The 21761-nt window shown below is 45.3% G+C and overlaps 1 protein-coding gene across 4 annotated transcripts in view; it reads right to left on the reverse strand.

Annotated features, from left to right (window-relative positions):
- Positions 1 to 19679, reverse strand: part of KIF21B (kinesin family member 21B) — a 106497-nt gene extending 86818 nt beyond the window's left edge. For all 4 annotated transcript variants that reach the window (XM_084852900.1, XM_084852901.1, XM_084852899.1 and 1 more), the window contains exon 1: positions 19373 to 19679. In XM_084852900.1, coding sequence (XP_084709026.1) covers positions 19373 to 19416 — 44 coding nt within the window. In that variant the 5' untranslated portion in view covers positions 19417 to 19679. The remainder of the gene's footprint in view (positions 1 to 19372) is intronic.
- Between the last annotated feature and the right edge of the window lie 2082 nt (positions 19680 to 21761).

Here is a 21761-nt window from a genome sequence, read left to right on the forward strand (position 1 = left end):
TCCTCATGGATAACATGCAGCAAAAAAGGAAGGCAAACTTTGCATAAACCCAGAGGATATACTGTACCTTATGGCAAATATTTATCTCTGTATCCACCTTTTTATTGGGGGGGGGGCATATCTTTGGTGCTATGGGAAGAGGCGGCAGGCAAAATTGCAGTGTGGATTATGTTTGCTCCATCTACGGATCTGGAACAAAATCTTCCTTCAAATATATCCAATGTGGTGGATGTTCAGGGGTACTATGCACTTTGACTTGGCGGAGGCACCAGTTGCCATTCCGCCTCAGGCAGCAAAATGTCTCAGGCCGGCTCTTCTTCTACCTTCCTATCTACATAAAGCATCTGCACCATCTGGGGACTGACCAAACCAAGTCAGTTTTTTTTTTAAAAATCCCTTTTATCCTAGGTCACACAATGCTTAACCTTTACGCACATCTGTGACTGCAAGGGGAAGACTGTTAGCAACAAGAATTGCCCAACGTTCACAGTACTGCCTCCTCATTCATACCTCCCAGGAGAGGGCATCTGGGTTAGATTTGCATGTAAACTCCACTTTGTACACACCATGTCCCAAGCCTGTCCTTCATTTCATGTAACAATGCAGAATATTTTGACAGCATCTGGTACAGGATACTCCCTCAGAGCCCAAAGGGCCAGATCAACCATGCAGAAAGAGCTAGGCAATAAATAGCCACATTTATTTGCACTCTACAACCAAACACACTGCCTCTTTTCTCCCACAGTTATATGCTACATGTACGCATCTTCTACAAAGATATATGCTAAAAAATCTCTTGCCACTCTCTTGCTAGTTTTGCATCTGTCAAGGAGCCTGCTACTACACTTCTCTGGACAAAGGACCTGTTTATACAAGCATTTTTGTATCAGCACAATACTACTTAGAGTATTCAAGAATTTTGCATATATATCCTCAGTAATCCTTACTACATATATTATCAGATAATATACCCATATTATATATTAGATTAGATTAACTCTCTTGGTAAGTTAGAGTCTCTTTAAAATGTTCTACTGATTGTAGAATTAACAAAGAGTGGCTTATATTGACAATAGCATCTTTACCCAAACTAACATCACAGTCTATTACAAATGTTGTTGTTGTTGTTAAGTCATGTCTGACTCTTCGTGACCCCATGGACCATAGCATGCCAGGCCTTCCTGTCCTCCGCTGTCTCCCGGACTGTGCTCAAGTTCATATTCATTGCATCCGTGATGCTATCTAGCCATCTCATCCTCTGCCGTCCCCTTCTCCTTTTGCCTTCAATCTTTCCCAGCATCAGGGTCTTTTCCAGGGAGTTTTCTCTTCACATTAGGTGGCCAAAATATTTGAGCTTCAGCTTCAGTATCTGTCCTTCCAATGAGCACTCAGGGTTGATTTCCTTTAGGATTGACTGATTTGACCTCCTTGCAGTCCAGGGGACTCGTAAGAGTCTTCTCCAGCACCACAGTTCAAATGCATCGATTCTTCGGCGTTCAGCCTTCCTTATAGTCCAGCTCTCACAGCCATACATTACTACTGGGAAAACCATAGCTTTGATTATACGAACCTTGGTCGGCAAGGTGATGTCTCTGCTTCTTACTATGCTGTCTAGGTTTGCCATAGCTTTCCTCCCAAGGAGCAAGCATCTTTTAATTTCATGGCTACAGTCACCGTCTGCAGTGATCTTGGAGCCCAAGAAAATAAAATCTATCACTGCTTCCATTTCTTCCCCTTCTATATGCCAGGAAGTGATCGGGCCAGATGCCATGATCTTAGTTTTTTTAATGTTGAGTTTCAGACCAGCTTTTGCACTCTCCTCTTTCACCCTCAACAAGAGGCTCTTTAGATCCTCTTCGCTTTCTGCCATTAGGGTGGTATCGTCTGCGTATCTGAGGTTCTTGATAATTCTCCCGGCAATCTTAATTCCGACCTCTGATTCATCCAACCCAGCATTTCTCATGATGTACTCTGCATATAAGTTAAATAAGCAGGGCGACAATATACAGCCTTGTTGTACTCCTTTCCCAATTTTGAACCAATCGGTTGTTCCATGTCCGGTTCTTACTGTTGCTTCTTGACCCTCGTACAGGTTTCTCAGGAGACAGGTAGGGTGGTCGGGTACTCCCATCTCTTTCAGAATTTGCCACAGTTTGTTGTGATCCACACAATCAAAGGCTTTAGCGTAGTCAATGAAGCAGAAATAGACGTTTTTCTGGAATTCTGTTGCTTTCTCCATGATCCAGCAAATGTTGGCAATTTGATCTCTAGTTCCTCTGCCTCTTCGAAATCCAGCTTGTACTTCCGGTAGTTCTCGGTTCGCATACTGCTGAAGCCTAGCTTGTAGGATTTTGAGCACAACCTTGCTGGCATGTGAAATGAGCGCAATTGTACAGTAGTTTGAACACTCTTTGGCGTTGCCCTTCTTTGGAATTGGAATGTGAACTGACCTTTTCCAGTCTTGTGGCCACTACTGAGTGTTCTAAATTTGTTGGCATATTGACTGCAGCACTTTAACAGCATCCTCTTTTAGGATTTTAAATAGCTCAGCTGGAATACTGTCATCTCCACTAGCTTTGTTATTAGTAATGCTTCCTAAGGCCCACTTGACTTCACTCTCGAGGATGTCCGGCTCAAGTTCAGTGACCGCACTATCATGGCTATCAGGGACATTAAGATCTTTACAGTATAGTTCTTCTGTGCATTCTTTCCACCTCTTCTTAATCTCATCTGCTTCTGTTAGGTCCCTGCCTTCTTTGTTCTTTATCATGCCCGTCTTTGCACAAAACGTTCCCTTGAGATCTCCAATTTTCTTGAAGAGATCTCTAGTCTTTCCCATTCTATTGTTTTCCTCGATTTCTTGTTCATTTAAGAAGGCCTTCTTGTCTCTCCTTGCTATTCTCTGGAAATCTGCATTCAGTTGGATATATCTTCTCCTTTCTCCCTTGCTTTTTGCTTCCCTTCTTTCCTCAGCTACTTGTAAAGCTGCATCAGACAGCCACTTGGCTTTCTTGCATTTTTTTTTCTTTGGGATGGATTTAGTTGCTGCCTCGTGAACAATGTTACAGACCTCTGTCCATGGTTCCTCAGGCACTCTGTCTATCAGGTCTAATCCCTGAAATCTATTCCTCACCTCCACTGTATATTCATCAGGGATATGATTGAGGTCATACCTGAATGGTTTAGTGGTTTTCCCTACGTTCTTCAATTTAAGCTGAAATTTTGCAATAAGAAGCTCATGATCTGAGCCACAGTCAGCTCCAGGTCTTGTTTTTACTGACTGTATAGTGCTTCTCCATCTTTGGCTGCAAAGGACATAATCAATCTGATTTTGATATTGACCATCTGGTGATGTCCATGTGTGGAGTCGCCTCTTGTGCTGTTGGAAAAGAGTGTTTGCTATGATCAGCGTGCATTCCAATCCCCTATGATGAAAAGGACATCTTTTTTTGTAGGTCTTCATAGAAGCAATCAACCTCAGCTTCTTCGGCCTCAGTGGTTGGGGCATAGACTTGAATTACTGTGATGTTGAATGGTTTGCCTTGGATTCGTACTGAGATCATTCTATCGTTTTTGAGGTTGTACCCCAGTACTGCTTTTTCCACCCTTTTATTGGCTATGAGTGCTACTCCATTTCTTCTAAGGGATTCTTGCCCACAGTAGTAGATATGATGGTCCCCTGAATTAAATTCGCCCATGCTTGTCCATTTTAGTTCGCTGATGCCCAAGATGTTGATGTTCAATCTTGCCATCTCATGTTTGACCACCTCCAGCTTACCTTGATTCATTGATCTTACATTACAGGTTCCTAAACAATATTGTTCTTTACAGCATCGGATTTTCTTTTCACCACCAGACACATCATAAACAATCCACTGTAGCCTTAATTCTTCCCTAACAACCCATTTTTTTTTTACATGAAACTACAGGGAAATACTACATCCTCCTCTAAGTCAATAGTGGAGATAACCTGGGTTTTCAGTACAGAAAGGGAGGAGGGGGGGGGAAAAGCACACTGGGCTCTGTTAGCGGTAATATTCCTGTTTGTATTAACAGCATGCCAAGAGGGTTCCCTTTAAGGTGGCTTGTGCCTGCATTTAGATGCTGATCCAGTACACTTCTATCATTCCAATGGGATTTGCCTACAATTTTCTATAGTGCAACAGAATCCTCAGCACAATACCATCCCATAAAGAAACTGCTATGATGCAACAGCCAGTCTGCCCAAAAGTTAACAGAGTCAAGAACAAAACAATGCAACCGCCTACTCTCATCCAAAAGTACTTGCCTTATGATCCTTTGCCCTTAATCTTGACTTCTTTGTCGGACAACATGCATGTCCTCTGGCAGATTCTACCATTTTTGTAATCAATGTATGTGCCACTTAGTCAAGCTGCCCCCAGTTTTGAGCGTATCACCCAGCCTACAGAGACATTCGGGCTTCAAGACACCAGCATTCCTAGCGTCATTGCATTCACTGAGACATCAATACCACCCTCAGCCTCTTGGGTTCCCAGCATCCCTTATTTTAAAGGGGCATCCCTTATTCTAGAATATCACAATCCCTGCAGAAGAGCAGTTCTTCCAAACTTTGCAATACAGCAGCAGACCACTAGCCTGGTTTGCATGTTATTTGTAAATAACTTTTTTTTTTTTTAATGTTGAGGCTTCTTGAAAGGCTTCCAAAAGGAACCTCAAATCTTTGTGCCCTCTAATGCAGGTAGAAAAGCAGCCATATTTCTGCATGCTCAATGTCTGAGATAGTTGTTAGTTAAAAACAAAACGTCTTGACAGACATAGTTCTCAGCAGCTTGTAAGATGTGGAAGCCTAGCAACATTCCTCCATTCTCTTCACTATGCATATTCAGCACTGCTACAACAGAGCACAGGAACAAATTATTTTTAAATTTGGTATTTTTGGCTACTTCAGCCTAGAAAAGCTTTCCCCCATTTTCATTTATTATTTCCACTGCAGTCTCACAGACCACCAGAAGATGCACCACAGACCACCACCCACAGTTTAAGAGCTGCTGCCACAGAACATAATAAATACTGTTTTTCAGATTATGTCGTTCCTAAGACCCAAACTACACATTATGCAGGAGATCATCTGTGATTAGGTATGCTGATATGTGTATGTGTATGTACTGAAATCCAGCTGTGGGGAATTACCCCTTTTTCAGAGACTTGGCAGGGGGAAAGGGTTTAACTTGTGGGAAAAGCAGCAGCTTGGCAGGGGAGAGATTTTGATTGGAAAAGAGGTTAAATTCCCCTCCTTCTTACTGCTGATCCAAAAAAACTGGCAAACCCTCATGGCTGAACAACAATGATTTAAAAAAAAGAAACCAGGAGAACCTATTATGGACCTCTACATAATATGTAGTTTTGGCCCCATGTGTACCTTCTTAAATTTCTGTTCTAGCAGCTCTATCTTTCTCACCTGATTATTCACAAATAAGTACATAAAGGCAAAGTTAATTGCCACATCAACACTTACATACTAAACAAGACATTAACAGAATTCAGCTAGGACAAACCCTGAACAATTATGGTGCTAAAATGTGTGGGTTAGATATCCTACCATGCCATCACAATGTCAGGAACAGAAGGGCATTCTCTGTGGAGAAACTTAGTAATCTAAATTATTGTTGTTAATAGTACCTTTGATGAGGACATCTTACTCATGTAAAAGCACAAGAGCTTTAAAGTTCCACATAATTTTAGAATATTTCCTCTCTGTAGAAAAGCTAACAAAAGTAATAATCCAGAGAAGAGAGCGATTATAACTGTCAATGCCCAACGCCCTTTATTTGCTTCACGTGTTCAGAGCCCTCGAGGCAAGATTCAGCGCAAAGAAAAGGAGAACTATCTCAAGCTCAGCACAGGCAGGGACTGACCTCATCACTCACTGCTGGAGCTCATGTTCTTCTACAAACATGACTCACAATCCTGCTACGACAACTCTTAGAAGTGCCCCTAACCCTGGCCTGCTGCAGTGTCCTGGGAATCTTTCTTGAAAAAATGTCGATAGCCCCATTTGCAAAGTGGCCACAAAATCACTTTTAAGTGGATCAAGGCAGCTTTGTGAATGTGAAGCTAGTTAACACTACTGGACGATCAACACAGGGGACTAACATATAAATGCAGGGCAGTGATGCATTCAGGGTAGGACCTTGGGGAAGACATCCAGGGCTCCACTCAGCAGGATGAGTAGGAGGGCCAAATGGAGGTTTGGCTTACATTACCATCTAAAGAACACCACAGTGCAGAGTCTAAAATAACCAAACTGCACCTCTGATGACTAGTAGCACAGTGAATGAGACAAAGAGATTTATCCTGAACAGAAATACTGTTTTTTTATGGGTACCCCTATTTTTTATTTTTTAAGTTTGAGAAAACTTTCAGACTATTGCAAAATTACCTTTCTTCTGCCAAGTGCCCAGTTTCTATAGACAAAGCAATGCTCTTGCAATGCCAAGCAGCCTCTGAAAAAACTACCACCTTGGGGTGTTAACAGGTTGTGAGGTCAAAATGTACAAATTAGGTCAGTTCACTTAAAAATGCAGACCAAGCAATAGTCTCTCCCATCCCTACTTGGACATATGTCCCACGGAAATCTGTAGGATTGATTTTCAACTACGATGTTGAGTGCTGGGGTTATCTATCTTCTCTATCCCCCACCCTGAGGAAAGGGGGGGGGGACACTCCAAAATATTATGTCCCCAGTAAACTTGCCCCAATCCCATTATGTATCCTTTCTCAGATCCATATTCCTCCAAAGTGCCTTCTCCGAGTAGCAACCCAATGGCCAACTCCATCTTCCAACTGAAAACAACACCACCACCACCAACTCTGCTTATTAATGCTTGTAAGCCCCAGAGCAGAGGATACAAGCAGGCTGTCTTGCTAGTTCCTACTGTGTCTTTCTTGTACTGACAGATTCAATGATGCCAAATGAAATCTTCCTGACATGACATCAGACCTTCCAGTACCCTAGGAAGAAAGGCTCCATTTGTGCCAATAATTAGCCAATAGAATAATTTACATCCTTTCCTGAGGGATAAGTATTGGACAGCACTATCCCCTGGGCAAAGAAGGGCAATGCCAAAGAGTGTTCAAACTACCGTACAATTGCGCTCATTTCACATGCCAGCAAGGTTATGCTCAAAATCCTACAAGCTAGGCTTCAGCAGTATGCGAACCGAGAACTACCGGAAGTACAAGCTGGGTTTAGAAGAGGCAGAGGAACTAGAGATCAAATCGCCAACATTCGCTGCATCATGGAGAAAGCAAGAGAATTCCAGAAAAACGTCTATTTCTGCTTCATTGACTACGCTAAAGCCTTTGATTGTGTGGATCACAACAAACTGTGGCAAATTCTTAAAGTGATGGGAGTACCAGACCACCTTACCTGTCTCCTGAGAAACCTGTACGAGGGTCAAGAAGCAACAGTAAGAACCAGACATGGAACAACCGATTGGTTCAAAATTGGGAAAGGAGTACGACAAGGCTGCATATTGTCACCCTGCTTATTTAACTTATATGCAGAGTACATCATGAGAAATGCCGGGTTGGATGAATCAGAGGTCGGAATTAAGATTGCTGGGAGAATTATCAACAACCTCCGATATGCAGACGATACCACCCTAATGGCAGAAAGCGAAGAGGATCTCAAGAGCCTCTTGTTGAGGGTGAAAGAGGAGAGTGCAAAAGCTGGTTTGAAACTCAACATTAAAAAAACTAAGATCATGGCATCTGGCCCGATCACTTCCTGGCATATAGAAGGGGAAGAAATGGAAGCAGTGACAGATTTTACTTTCTTGGGCTCCAAGATCACCACAGATGGTGACTGTAGCCATGAAATTAAAAGACGCTTGCTCCTTGGGAGGAAAGCTATGGCCAACCTAGACAGCATAGTCAGAAGCAGAGACATCACCTTGCCGACAAAGGTCCGTCTAATCAAAGCTATGGTTTTCCCAGTAGTAATGTATGGCTGTGAGAGCTGGACTATAAGGAAGGCTGAGCGCCGAAGAATTGATGCTTTCGAACTGTGGTGCTGGAGAAGACTCTTACGAGTCCCCTGGACTGCAAGGAGGTCAAATCAGTCCATCCTAAAGGAAATCAACCCTGAGTGCTCATTGGAAGGACAGATAATGAAGCTGAAGCTCCAATATTTTGGCCACCTAATGCGAAGAGAAAACTCCCTGGAAAAGACCCTGATGCTGGGAAAGACTGAAGGCAAAAGGAGAAGGGGACGGCAGAGGATGAGATGGCTAGATAGCATCACGGATGCAATGAATATGAACTTGAGCACGCTCCGGGAGAGAACGCAGGACAGGAAGGCCTGGCGTGCTATGGTCCATGGGGTCACGAAGAGTCGGACACGACTGAACGACTGAACAACAACAACAATCCCCTGGGCAATGCATATTGCACTTTGGGGGTTACTCTGTTTTCTGACTGACAGCTTTGCAGGCAAGAGAATAACAAGACTCCCGAGAGAGAGAGAGACAGAGAGAGACAGAGAGAGAGAGAGAGAGAGAGAGAGAGAGAGAATGGCTCATCCCAGACACTACCACAACAGACTCCTCCATTCAGAAATATCATCCTCCCCAACCTGCCTTCTACACACCTGTCATACATGCAAATGCAGATGCCACATACATTATGATGCACTTGAGGTGTTACAGCACTGGTGTAGGAGAGGCTTTTCCATGGCTTCATCCCAATACACTGCTATAATGTTTAAAGGTCTGGCCAACTGCAATAGCCTGTCCCACCCTAACATAGCTTCTAATTCCAATGATTTCATGGGAAGGACCTGTATCACTGGCTCCACTCATGCTGCAACTGCCCCATGGGATGAAGCCATGGAAAAAGCAGCTCTCACGCCGCTGCTGTAACATATAAAGGGTGCCTTCATTTTTCATGATGTGGCTCCTTCAGAATGCTATACCACACTAATGATGCAATGATGCTGTAGTACCAGACTGGGTCCCAGGTGGTACCTCTCACCATCCAGAAGCTTGCGCTGTTCATGGGACACTGGCATGCGTACAGAATGCTCAGTCATACCATATGTATGCACTGGCAGAGACCAACTACTAAATAAAGGAATCCTCTTCAGTGTGACAGCTGCCAATTGCTTTACAAAGATGTGACCCCTCATTTTCTTTCTGCTTTGCTGCACCTCAATTCTGATGCTAAGGGAGTCCAGTTTTCACATAAGTGAGGTTTAAATGCACTTTTGAGCCTCTTGTGCCATTTGTGCCACATGTGGATGTTGTTAGGGCAGGATTGGATGCAAGACATAAATCAGTGTAGATTAAAAGAGCTACATAAACTACAATCAGGGTTACACATCAGTTTAAGACAGAGATGATTTAAGCTCACAAGTGGGAAAGCGCCATGTATTTCCTGCCTCTGGTCTAGTTTTTTGATTTCCTGGCCTGAACAATCCAATATACTGGACAGCAACCTCCGCATCCTGTGGAATCAGACTACTACACTGAGGACACTCCTACTTAGAAATCAGTATTTTCTAACTTCCCTCCCTGCCCTCCAAGTATGTCCATTAATTATATCCTGCACAGTCTTCCTGCTGCTTAGGTGACATCAGAGTAAACACTGGCAGTGTGGGGGCAGGGAGCTACAGGGAGGTAATTCTTGTCCTTCTATACAAATCATATAGACCATCAACTGGTCACCTAACCAAGAAGTCACAATTAGCAAGTCATCATACAAAGCTAACCTTTTTGAGATAATCATGCTTTTGCTCAAAGTGGCTAGTGCTGAAACAATTTACCATTTCATCTCCCATTGCCCGCCTTTACAGGAAAAGCCACTTGGCATATGCCAGAGTAAGAGGGGGGATTACCAGCAGCAAAGGTCCCCATCTCTTTGAGAGATCAAGAGTGTGGCACGCTTCAGCAAAAATGTTTATAAAAGTGGCTGAGGTCTGGAGGTTGCAAGGGTTTAAATAAACGTGAAATCTACTTCCTTCCCCAGTTTCACAAGCTCCATTTCCTGACCCTTCTCAGCACTGACAAGAGCTCTCAGACACTACAGGAAATGCACAAAGGAGGCCAATTTAAGATGTTATTTTTTTAATTTCTTGAAAACAGCCCTCTTTGGCAATTTCTTATAAGCTCCTACATAACCATTTGTAATTCTTCTGCTGGGCAGTTCTAAATTAAACCCATAAAAACAAATCAATGCAGTTGCCACTGCAAGGCAATCCTAGCATCGCTCCACTTTCTTTGATTGTACGTGCTATGGATTAGATTTACTGGTATCACAAGTCTGCATTCTCAGTGGCCCTGCAGAACCAACCCACTATGGGTGACTGACCTGCAGTCTACACAGCTGTTGTTTATAGGAACACTAACAGCCCAGAAGGGACCCTGGGGGAACCAGCAGCTATAGCCCATGAGCATGCAACAGTGGGTGTGGCAATTTCTGAACTAGGCCAGGCAGAGTTTGCTAGATCACACAGTGCAAGCAGGCAGGAAACCCACAAAGTACTGTATTCAATTTATCTGCTGCAAAGCCACTTTGACAACAGCCAGAGCCTGAGTTTTTGTACTCAGAAATTATTTCCACCTTCCAAACCAAACTGAGTTAACTTAATGCCAAACTCAAAGCAGGCTTAATTAATTTGGTCCCAAATGCAATGCAGACATTCAGTGTTATCAGAAATTGCACTGTGGTGTTCAAGATCAATCCGGAGTGGCCATTACACAGACTTAAAACTGAATTAAGTACATACAGATGAATTTAAGCAAGTCAGCTTTCAAGACAATCTACAGATGAAAGTAATGTGATTTTTTAGTCTGGCCAGGGTCTTGCAGCCTCTCTTTCTTTTACAGCAAAGAGCAATGGGTAAATTTCATCAACCAAGGAACAGCTAACAGCAGTACCTCAGGGCCATTTGTATTATTTATTTAATTTCATTTCATTTCTGTACTACCCAATAGCCAAAGCTCTCTGGGTGGTTCACAAAAATTAAAACCACAAGGCACAAAATAAACCAATATAAAATATGAAAGCTTAAAACTACAATATAAAAGTACAACCACAATAAAACCTAGCAGCAGGGCAGAGATTTAAAATACCAACTTAAAACAGCAGAGCTAGAAGAGTAGAGTGCTAAAATGCTGGGAAAATTAAAAACTCTTCACCTGACGCCAAAAGGAGTACAACTTAGGCGCCAGGCGAACCTCTCTAGGGAGCTCATTCCACAGCCAAGGTGCCACAGCAAACAAGTTTTGTACCTGTCTACAAATCATACATATATTATGCCAGTTGTTACAGTTTCGTGTACAAATGACGACTTACAGCCACCATGGAAATGAGATTCAAGTCTTCAGCAATCACCACTCAGAAGTGTCTAGAAAGGAAGAATGGCAAATACATATTTGTAACCTTGACAGCTGACGGCACACGTATGTATTTTACACTCTGGTACCTGCATGCAACCAAGGGTAGTAAAGCTGCCCTTGGTTGCTTGAATTAAAGAACTATAACAATACCAGAGATATTCACACCCAATCTGCATGATGATTTGGATCATCAGTGCAAGCCCACTGGCAACTGATGCTGTTAAATAGCACACTGGTTTTCCAAATGCAAAGGTGCAGATTCCATTCTGATCCCCCAGCTGTGTGTGTGTGTGTGTGTGTGTGTGTGTGTGAGAGAGAGAGAGAGAGAGAGAGAGAGAGACTGAGAAAGACTTGATCACACAAAAGGCGGAATATCAATATTGTCACTCCCTCCCAATCAGCAATATACCCTTTGTATCCTACCCTTTTCAGTGGCCTTTTTACAAGGCTTTGGCTTCTCTGGGATTTAGTCTTGCATTCTTTGCTTCCAGTGTCTCTGAGAATGTTGCCGCCAAGGTTCCTTTGAACCACCACCACCTTTAAAAAAATAAAGATCTAGCTGCCCATGCACAAATATGACATTTGCTGCATGAATCAGTTCCACTGGGACATAGATCTTAGGCAGTTTTTCCCATTGTAAACAAACTGAAGCTGCATAAGTTTGACAATACATGATATAGCATTACAAGCAGAGAAGTAAAAAACAACAACCAAACCAATCTTTCTTTAACATGTGTCACTTCCTTCATTTGAAATGTCATATCCTAAGCAGTGTTGAACTCTATAAAAATGAGGGAATGCATAAAAACCACCATCTCTGTTGCACATATGAACAAGGAATACGTAGAATGACACAAGAAAAAGCCCCTTTGGAACATTCTTTCTTCCTAAAGAACAAATAAACAGAGGCAGGAAAGCCCTGCCTTCTTCTGCTTTTAAAGAGACTGTCTCTACATCTTCTGTACAGATCTCTCTTTGAGCCTGCAAGTTGGCATTATAAACTGAAATCAGGTCTGGGAATTTAAAAAAAAAAAATCATGTGAAAAAAGATTAAAGTTAAAGAGACATCTGGATAAACAGATCAGCTGGTACGGTAAGGCTTTCTGTTTTTGGAAGCGGGGGGCGGGGAGACAGAGAGAGAGAGAGAGGAAGCTGACTACAAAAATTATAAAAAATGAACCCCCAATACACCTGGCACAGAGTTACTGTGGTTGCCCCAACTTGTTACCATTGGAGAGTACAGCCTTTTCGATTTGTTTTAACAGCCTTGACCTCTGCTTGCATGATACACTCTGCTTATACTAAGCATAATTTCAGTGACAAGTGAAAGCAGTAGAACAACCTGCCCTAACCAGGTGCCCTCCAGATGTTTTAGACTTCAGCTACCATCAGCCCCAGCCACCACGGTGTATGGTCAAGAATTCTAGGAACTGTAGTCCAAAACATCTGGACAGAACCAAGTTAGGGGAGGCTGCAGTAGAAGGATAATTAACAATATGGAAGAAAATAACTTGTAAGATGCAAGGCAGCATGGATTCCCTAAAGGTAAACTGTGCCACAAATGACTGTACACCACCACAGTTCAAGGCTACAGGATATTTATCAGTCACATGTCATGAATGGTGTATAGAGCTGCGGGGGTGCATGTTGTTCAGGCTTCTGCTAGACGAATCTGATATCCTTTTTTCAGAAGATAATTGATTCTCTGGGCCAGGGAATGCAGTAAAGCATTAGCTGCAGTACAGCATAGGCTGTTATTGATGAAACTGAATGAGGTATATGTACTGTAAGATGGATAAGGTATTGGCTAGCTACAAGGAAACTGAGAAAGGTTTTTGTTAACCTTCAAACTGGAGAAAAGCTAAGGGTGGGAGTTTCTCAGGGATCAATCCAGAGGCCTATTTTTATTCAGTATTTTCCTTAGTAACCTTGGGTAAGAAGCAAAAATATGTTGAAGACATTTGCTGATGATACCAAGTAAGAAGACACTGGCCGCGTTCGCACGTCACACTAAGCCAGCCTGAGAATAAGCTACAGTGACAAGTGTCACTTCAACACTTAAAAGTAAGAGGGTTACCTTGAGAAGTGGGAGATATTTTCACACACACACACACACTTTTGATGCACCTACTTCTCCTGCTTCCCCCGCCCCCCTTTTGGTGCTTCTCAGTTGTGCAGATGGGTTCCTCTTCTCCTTCAGTAAGTGTCCGCAAATTTGCCTATATGCAGTCTCATCTTGTCAGTTTCCTTGTATGTTACCTACCGCACTTGCTCCCTTTGACAACTGAAACTTACATTGACAAGGCAAGACAGACAAGGCATCACAGACAGCTAAATGTGGGCTCTTGTGATAGCCTTGGGGTGGGGGGCTAAAATAATAAAAAATTATGAAGACATTTGCACAGTTTCTGGAACTGAAGAAAGGGGGTAGCAAACAAGAGACAGTCCCTTTGAAGTGCCATTTGGGCATCAGTGGAGGAGCAGTCACCGGTGAGGGAGGCTGTAGGCAGCACAGGCATGATCACGAAGAGTGGCAGGGGCTTTTGTCACTCTTGCTGAGTGGCTCTTTAGCCGATCCCAGCAACCCATGATCAAATTGCTCTCCTAGGTTCAGTCAACATGACAACCCACGTGGGTATGATAACCCCTAGAACAAGCCATGGGTTGTCAGGGTGTCTTGTTTGTGAAAATTAAAGCACCCTGCAGAAACCAGTCCAGGTTCAGACGACTCGACAACTCATCATGGCTAGCTGCCCACAATAGGTTGTTGTGTAATGCGAACCTAGTCACTGCCAACACAGTGGAGCAATCAATAAAGAAGAGGAACAGCAGGGCACCCTTTATGTTACAGCACCATGTGGGAAGTCTCTTTTGGTTGTGTTTATCCCATGGTGCTGCTGCAACCAAGGTCTGCCACCCCATCATGGGACCAATTGCAGGGGAACTAGCTGGGTGACGACTGTGGGCTAGGGAATCACATAATTGGCTCTGCCCACATAGTGGCAGCTCTTTAAACGTTAAATCGGCACCAACCTGATGACTGATTGGTCCCGTCCCTTTTATAATGCAAATTGTAAGTCTTGTGAATAGTTAACAATGCAGAGTGGGCTGGAGGTGAAAATCACTAATTAAAGCCTATGAGCAGGTTACAATAACCATGGAGAAGTCACTGAAAACAGCATGCCTGCAGAGAGGGCTCAATGCCACAACTTTAATCTCTATGTGGACCGTGGGGTTTATATAAAGAGTTTCCATAGCCCCACAGAATATTCCTGGAAGTGCTTGAAAGTGGTGTGGATGCTGTCTATGTGATGATGGTATGCACGCTACAGCAGCCATAGGGAGGCTTCTGAAAACCACCTCCCCATTGGTGAGCACTTCATTCAGGACCTGTCTAGAGTAGCTTATCACTTTCGAACTCATCACCTTTAGATCAGAGCTTGGGAGCCTCAGGCCCAGGGGCCAAATCTGGCAGTCCAAGGTTCTCCGGATGGTCGCACCCCCTTCCTCTTGCCCCAGTCCCTTCCACCTAGCCACCAATTATTTGGTGGTTTCCTGGCTTCTGTGCAGTTTCCCCCCCCCCCATTATTGTAACAGTCAATACAGAATAGAGAAGGTAGCTAGTGCTAACCAGCCAAGATAGCATGAATAGATTGTTTTCTCCTCTTTCACCCTGCCTCCTGCTTATCACTGGCATTCAGCACCCATTTCAAATTACTGTGCATTGTTCAGATTAGTAAGAGTTCCAGCAAAAATTCTCAGAAACATTAGCTCATCACTCAGACAGATGTGTGGCCTTGTGGTTGCCCTAAGAGAATAATTTTGCTTTCTGAATATGCTTCCCCAAGCAAGCTAGTATTCATTCAGTTCAGGGCTCTTTACATCAGACTGCTTGAACATTGTCTGGGAGTTATCACAGTTCACCAATGGACTCAATGGATAACCTCAGTCAAATTGCATCACAGGCTTCATTCTTGATCTCTAAAATATATTATTTATATTTATAAATGTTTTATAAATGGAAGTGGGGGTGAGAAGATGCCAAACATCTTGAATTCACTTTTCCCATAAAGGGGCAGAACCCAAAACACCCCTGAAAAGTACCATCTCAACAGGAGCCAGATTGCAAATACAGGGGGGAAATATGACAAGATTTCTAAACCCCAGAATATGTTCCAATCCAAGTCACTCTCTTCTTTCATATTTTTTAGTCATAGCTGGAAGAACAAGTATGGAGTATTTCTGATGTCTGCTTCTCTGACTAAGTTGCACTTCTGAAAATCTATCCTTCTCTATGCACTGTTAGAAGATTAAGAACTGGGCCTTCCTATGACCAATTCCAATGGGAGGCAGGGTGGGGGGAAAGGAGGTAGAAATGGTTGCATTTTCTATATTGTTTTGGCAGGATGCAGGCCTGCAGTCTCAAGCTGCCCTTAAAATAGACACCTTCCCATTACTCTGCCACTCCCTTTAACTTCTAATATGGCCAACACTGCAGAAGAAAAAGCAGCTTCTATTGTTGTTGTTGTTCAGTCAAGTCGTTAAGTCGTGTCCGACTCTTCGTGACCCCATGGACCATAGCATGCCAGGCCTTCCTGTCCTCCGCTCTCTCCCAGAGTGCGCTCAAGTTCAGCTTCTATTAGATTCAGTCAATACAGAGAGCATGTATACCAGACTACCATCCTGATAAGAAACATGCATATAACGAGTAGAATTGCACGAGCAGAACCAGAGAATTGGGGGGGGGGGTGTCAGTCAAAGACACAGGCAGATATCCTCCTCTCTGCTTTTTGCTGACAGGCCAAAACAGAACACTCACACCTCTTTTCTTTGATTGGCCTTCTCACTTCATCTCAGTCCTCTCATCTTACAGAAACTGCAGTTTGCCAAAAAAAAACTTCAGTGAAGCTTTTGGCATCCCCCCACCCACTAGTCCTCATGAGCTGCTGTAACTAAGCACATGTAACTGAAATAACATATACTCTTCCTCTGCCTCCTCTTTCTCTGTTGTCTCCCCTGTGTCAAATTATAGATTGTATCAAAATTCTGTCTCAGTTATACAAACTAAGCACGCTTGCATACATCTGCTTAATTTATTGTACTTCTAGAGGAAAGAAAAAAAGAGATAAGGAGCTATGCAGAACCTGAGGCTCAGGAAATCCTGCTGTGTCCTATTTGACTTGAGAATACACTAGGCACACAATTAAGGTTCATTTTGAACCATAAGATCTAGAAACTTGTATTTTTAAAAATAAAAGCTAAGTTCCTTAGGAGGTGAATTATCTTCACTAAATACTAGATTCTGTGCTTGGGTGTAGACAGCACTAATAGGTAAAGCCTCCAGAGAGGAGCACCTATTTGGAGCAATAACGCCAAGATAACGCCACTGTCTGCCCTTCTTGTGCCATCTCCTATGCAGGGCTGAGAGAGAGAAAGGGGTGGCAGGGAGAGAGAAAGAGAAAGCAGGTGGCAGAGAGAGCGAAAAAGAAGGGGTGGTTCACGGACTTTTGGCTCTGGTCACACTCTCCACTGGCTTCAGCCCCTGACACATTACCCCAAGTGAAAGCAGGCTTCAATAGAAAAAAGGTTCTCCAACCCCCTACTGCCCTACAGTCTGAAAAGGGAAAGGCAGGGTCCATTTTCAGCACTACAACTGGTGGACTGGAGGTCTGCCCAACTTTGTTTCATTATTTTACACATATTCAGAGGCTGATCTGCTCAACTGAAGGATAGTCTCCTGTATTCCTCGCTAACATGCCAATATCCTACAGAAGGATACAAACTTGGCAGGGAGGGGGTTGTTTTATAAATCACTATTCTCTCCTTCTGCCTTTTCTCTTGCCTTTTACACCTGACTCCTGGGCCTCTCAGAGAGCCAATGTACGCACAAAAAACAACCTCAGGACGGAGAGCAGGAAAGAGAGGAAGGAAAACCAGACTGTTTTCACAACTCCCAGGCCAATGGTCTAACACTCTTTAGACAAACCTGGCTAGATGGGAAGCACTAGTGATCACACAGCAAGAGGTTTCAGCTTTTCCCTTGCACAAAAGAAAAAAGAAGAAGCCTCTCTGTGAGGCTTCTTCTACACAAGGAGCAAACAATACAAAGCTATATTTTTCAGGCTTAAAAAAAAAAAACTGCTCCAATATCTTGGGTACAAAACAGCAGAGCGTTAGACAAAAGTCATATTTAGTCCAGATGACAGCCTCTGCAGCAGTGCCTCACCTGGACTCAACATGACTGCTATCATTCTGCATTTTGTACGGACTGTGGCACAGGCAATGAAGTGTTGCCAAAATGGCAGTCCCTAGTCTCTGTGCTCAGCATACATGAGTCTAGTCTTTTTTGGACAAAGCCTCCTCCCCACCCCAGCTCCAATTCAACAAAGACTACTTAACCTCACAGGATGAGACAGACTGTAGTGAAATTTCAAGGCAATATCTGAGAAAGGTAACTCTCCCGCCATATAGCACAACTCCCTGCCCAAAGCTCACGGTTATTACTAGACACCATTTACAGTTTTTTCTTAAAGATCATTCAAATGCACACAAATATAAAGGGGCTTGCATCCTCAGTGACTAATCAACACATACGCAAGAAACCTTGGAAAGTATGCCTCTGCATCAACACCGCCCTTCCCCTGCAACAGGAAACAATTGCCTGGCTCCAGGTGAACGTTGTAGCTGCAACACATTTACACTTGACATTACTTGCACATGCACAAAATGATCAGGGAGCTACAGAATTTTGGCAAGAAACAGAGAGGGGTGGTGGCGGAGAGATGGATATGAAGCAGCCATGCCATTCACAGAAGACACTGCATACACTGATTTGCCCCTAACCCCACCCTAAATGACAGGATGATGTTCAAAGGCTATCAGGCACCTGCATAGGGCAGATTAAAGCACAAACACGGGCATAGGAAAAATTAACCGCCAGCCAAAGAAAACAGATTTTTGTTGGAGGGAGATAAGGGCCAAACAAGGGGAAGGAACCAGCTAGCCCATACGGAAACCTAACAGCGACGGATTTATCAGAAATATCAATAATGGGGAGAAATAGAGTGCATGCATTTATACAGGCACAACTGAAAGGAAAGGCAGAAAAACACAGGGCAAATGTGCAAAATACAGGATTTCCTTGTTTCTCTAGCTTCAGCTGCCGTTAGATGTAGAAAAAGAGAGGGAGGGGCAACCCCACTTTTTCCCCCGCAAAGACAGGCAGATACTGAGAACACCCCTACCTTGTATGTATGTAAAGAAGTAGCTGGAAAATTGGCTGCTACAGAAAATAATGGAAAGGGGGTTTCATGTGCAAGGATTTTGGCTTTAACTCACAGGGGAAAGCGCCATAAGAAAAAAGGGTGAAGAAGGAAAGAGGGAGAAAGGACTGGTTTGACTGGCGATGGCCAAAACATTGATGTGGCTAATCACATGCACACAAACACAGACAGACGGGTCCAGCAATTGGACACAGTGGAGTCTCACTCTGTGTGACCCTCTGCAGCAGAGACAAAGAGGAACAATACTGATCGGAGAGTGTGTGTGTGTGAGAGAGAGAGTGTGTGTGAGAGAGAGAGAGAGAGAGAGAGAGATACACTCCAACAGAAGCGACAGAGCTCACACGCCCCTGCATGCAAACGGAGACACACGCCTCCCCCCAAGGAGACCCATCTGACGCTCCTGCATCAAGCAACACGCGGGTCCGCAGTTACGAGGGCCGAACAGCCGCTGCGGGCAATCGGCCCATCCCCCTTCCAAAGTGCACAAGGCGCCCAGCCAGAGCCGCGCAACCCTACGAACGCCGTAGCTAGCCGGACCCACTCCAGACCGCGCCTCCTCCCGCCCCGTCACGACAGAGCTCAATGAATGGGCCGGCCTGGAGCGCGGGGCTGCGGGTGCAGCAGCGCGAGGGAGACCCCTTTGTCTGCCCTTGGCGTCCACCTGCAAACACGCCCCCCTCGACCGGAGAAGCGACTCCCCGATCTCACCTCACTGCCACCTTGACGCTGCAGCTGTCCCCCTGGGCGGCCATGCCCTCCTCCGCCGCCGCCGCCCCGCGCCGCAGCCAAACGCTGCCCCTCAACCACCATGAAGCACCGGCGTGGGGCCAGGGCCAAAACGAGGCTGCGGCTCGGCTACGAGCACGAGGCGCGGAGGCCGCCTGGGGCGAGCGAGGGCATGCCGGGCTGCTACGGTCTCGCTCCCTTCCTGCCTGGGGCGAGGCGGCGGGAGAGCCTGGCTACCCAGCAGCACGCCCGCCAGCCGGCCGCCCGCCCCGCGGCAGCAGCGGGACTGTGGCTGGAGCGCTCTCGGCAAGCGAGCCGCCCGGCGCAGGAGGCGGGGAAGGATGTAGGGGGAGGGGCGTCAGGAGCGGCCCCCCTCCTCCCAGCGAAGAAAAAGGGGGAGGCCGGGCTCGCTCGGCTTTGGGGCGCGGGGAGGAAGCAGAGGGGAAGTGGGAGGTGAAAGAGAGCACAGTGGGGTGCTCGCCGCCTGAAGGGGTGCGGCCAAATGGCCCAGGCGAGGGTTTGCTCCGAGGCGAGGGTGGGCTCTGCTTTCGGTGCTGAGTGTTGAACCGGTGCTGCAGAACATCGCGTCGCTACGTATGTGCAGAGTGCCTTTCGCTAATTCCAGCCAGCCGCCTCCATACGTCTAGAATAAAAGCCCCGGAAGAGCGTAAGGGGTTTGAAGGGTGAAGTTATCACAGATCTCATGTGTGGACGTTAAGCGTACTTTCGACAAAAGCGTGAACGGGGTGCGACGTGGAGTGGAAGTCGGCTGCCAGGATCCCATGCAGGAGAGGGCTTTTGTGCCTTTCATAGCAGTGCAGAAAGAATATAATGGATATTTTCTCTACAGCCCTGCTGTTAAACGAAGGGTGCAGCTCTATATACACGTAGCTGGGAGTAAGTCCTATCGAACTCGGAGAAACTCAATGGGATTTACTTCTGAGTAGACAAGTATAGGACCGTGTTCTTAAGGTACTCGGGAGGAGGCCCTCTCTCTTATTGACCTTATTGACCAGCAGCCCACGGTGAGGACTGTGTTAAATCCTGGTAAATAGGGCTACTAATTTTAAGGCAGTGGGTCATTGAGAAAGATTCTTCTGTGCCCCCTACTGGGCCCAGATGGCCAAACTTCCCATACTACATCCATAGAACTTGCACATTCCTGTATCTCTACGTAAGCCAAAAAAGCCCATCTATAACAAACTTTCTAAAATATCTGTGGTTCACACTGCTGTGGTCCTGTGAATGGGCATTAATCATCAGCCACCTTTTAAGCCCACCACTGCCAGTGGCCAGGACAAACCCACTCCCATTCTCTTCCTTGGTTGTGGGGGGAATGTTAAATTTATCTCAGCCAGGTGAGTCATGGAGATAGGGACCCAACCAGGACCCCTCCCATTTTTCACTGGGAATGTGAAGAATTATGAACACAGCAGCTAGACAGCCATAGGACACGTCAGTTCCTGGGAACCGACCTCGGAGCCCGCGCTCTGAGGTCTGTTCCCTGAGAACTGACCTTCACCCCCTCCTGCACTGCCTTATAGGCAGCACGGAATGGCCCCATGCTCTGCGCTCGGAAGAGGAGCACAGAGTAGCAAAAACGGGGGGCGTTCCTGGAGGCATGCCAGGGCGGGGAAGTCAGAAATCCGGTACGATACATCCGACATGTCATTCAGCCACCGTTTCCCACCCTCCGACTTCCTGCATCTAGACAGCCAAAATCGTTTGTCTAGCTGCAAATGCAGGGCGGCTGACGATCCCCTCCATGCTTCTCCTGCCCTGCATTGGATAGGCGGCCACCTATCCCGGTAGGATTGCTCCCTGAGGAAGAAAAGGCAGAATAGCTACACGATACCTTTTGACTGTTAGTGCTAGCAGCCCTCCACCTGGAAATACCCAGAGACTAGGGATGTCAGAGAATTCCGCCACAGATCTCAGTGAGGCTGAATGCCAGTGCATTCAGCCTCCCGAAATCCGTGGTGGAACGAAGCCCCCCGCTCCCCCCGCGAAAGGTGCGCGAAACAGAGCACTTACCTGCTGCCATTCGCGCTGCTTTCGCTTCTTCATTATAGCCGTGATAGGCTACGTAAATAATTACGTAGCCTATGACAGCTAATGCAGGGACGCCATTTGCATCCCTGCGGAGGCCGTGATAGGCTACATAAATATTTACGTAGCGTATCACGGCAAAAAACAGGAATGCAAATGGCGGCCGCCATAGCCACTGCCATTTGCGTTCCTTTTTTTTTTTTTTTTGCCGTGATAGGCTACGTAAATATATACGTAACCTATCATGGCAAAATACAGGGACGCAAATGGCAGTGGCTACAGCGGCCGCCATTTGCGTCCCTGTGCAGCCCAGAGGCCGGAT

This window comes from Heloderma suspectum, chromosome 4 (genome assembly GCF_057233095.1).
Source record: "Heloderma suspectum isolate Gila_16-S chromosome 4, 16-S_ref, whole genome shotgun sequence".
NCBI classification, from domain to species: Eukaryota; Metazoa; Chordata; class Lepidosauria; order Squamata; family Helodermatidae; genus Heloderma; species Heloderma suspectum.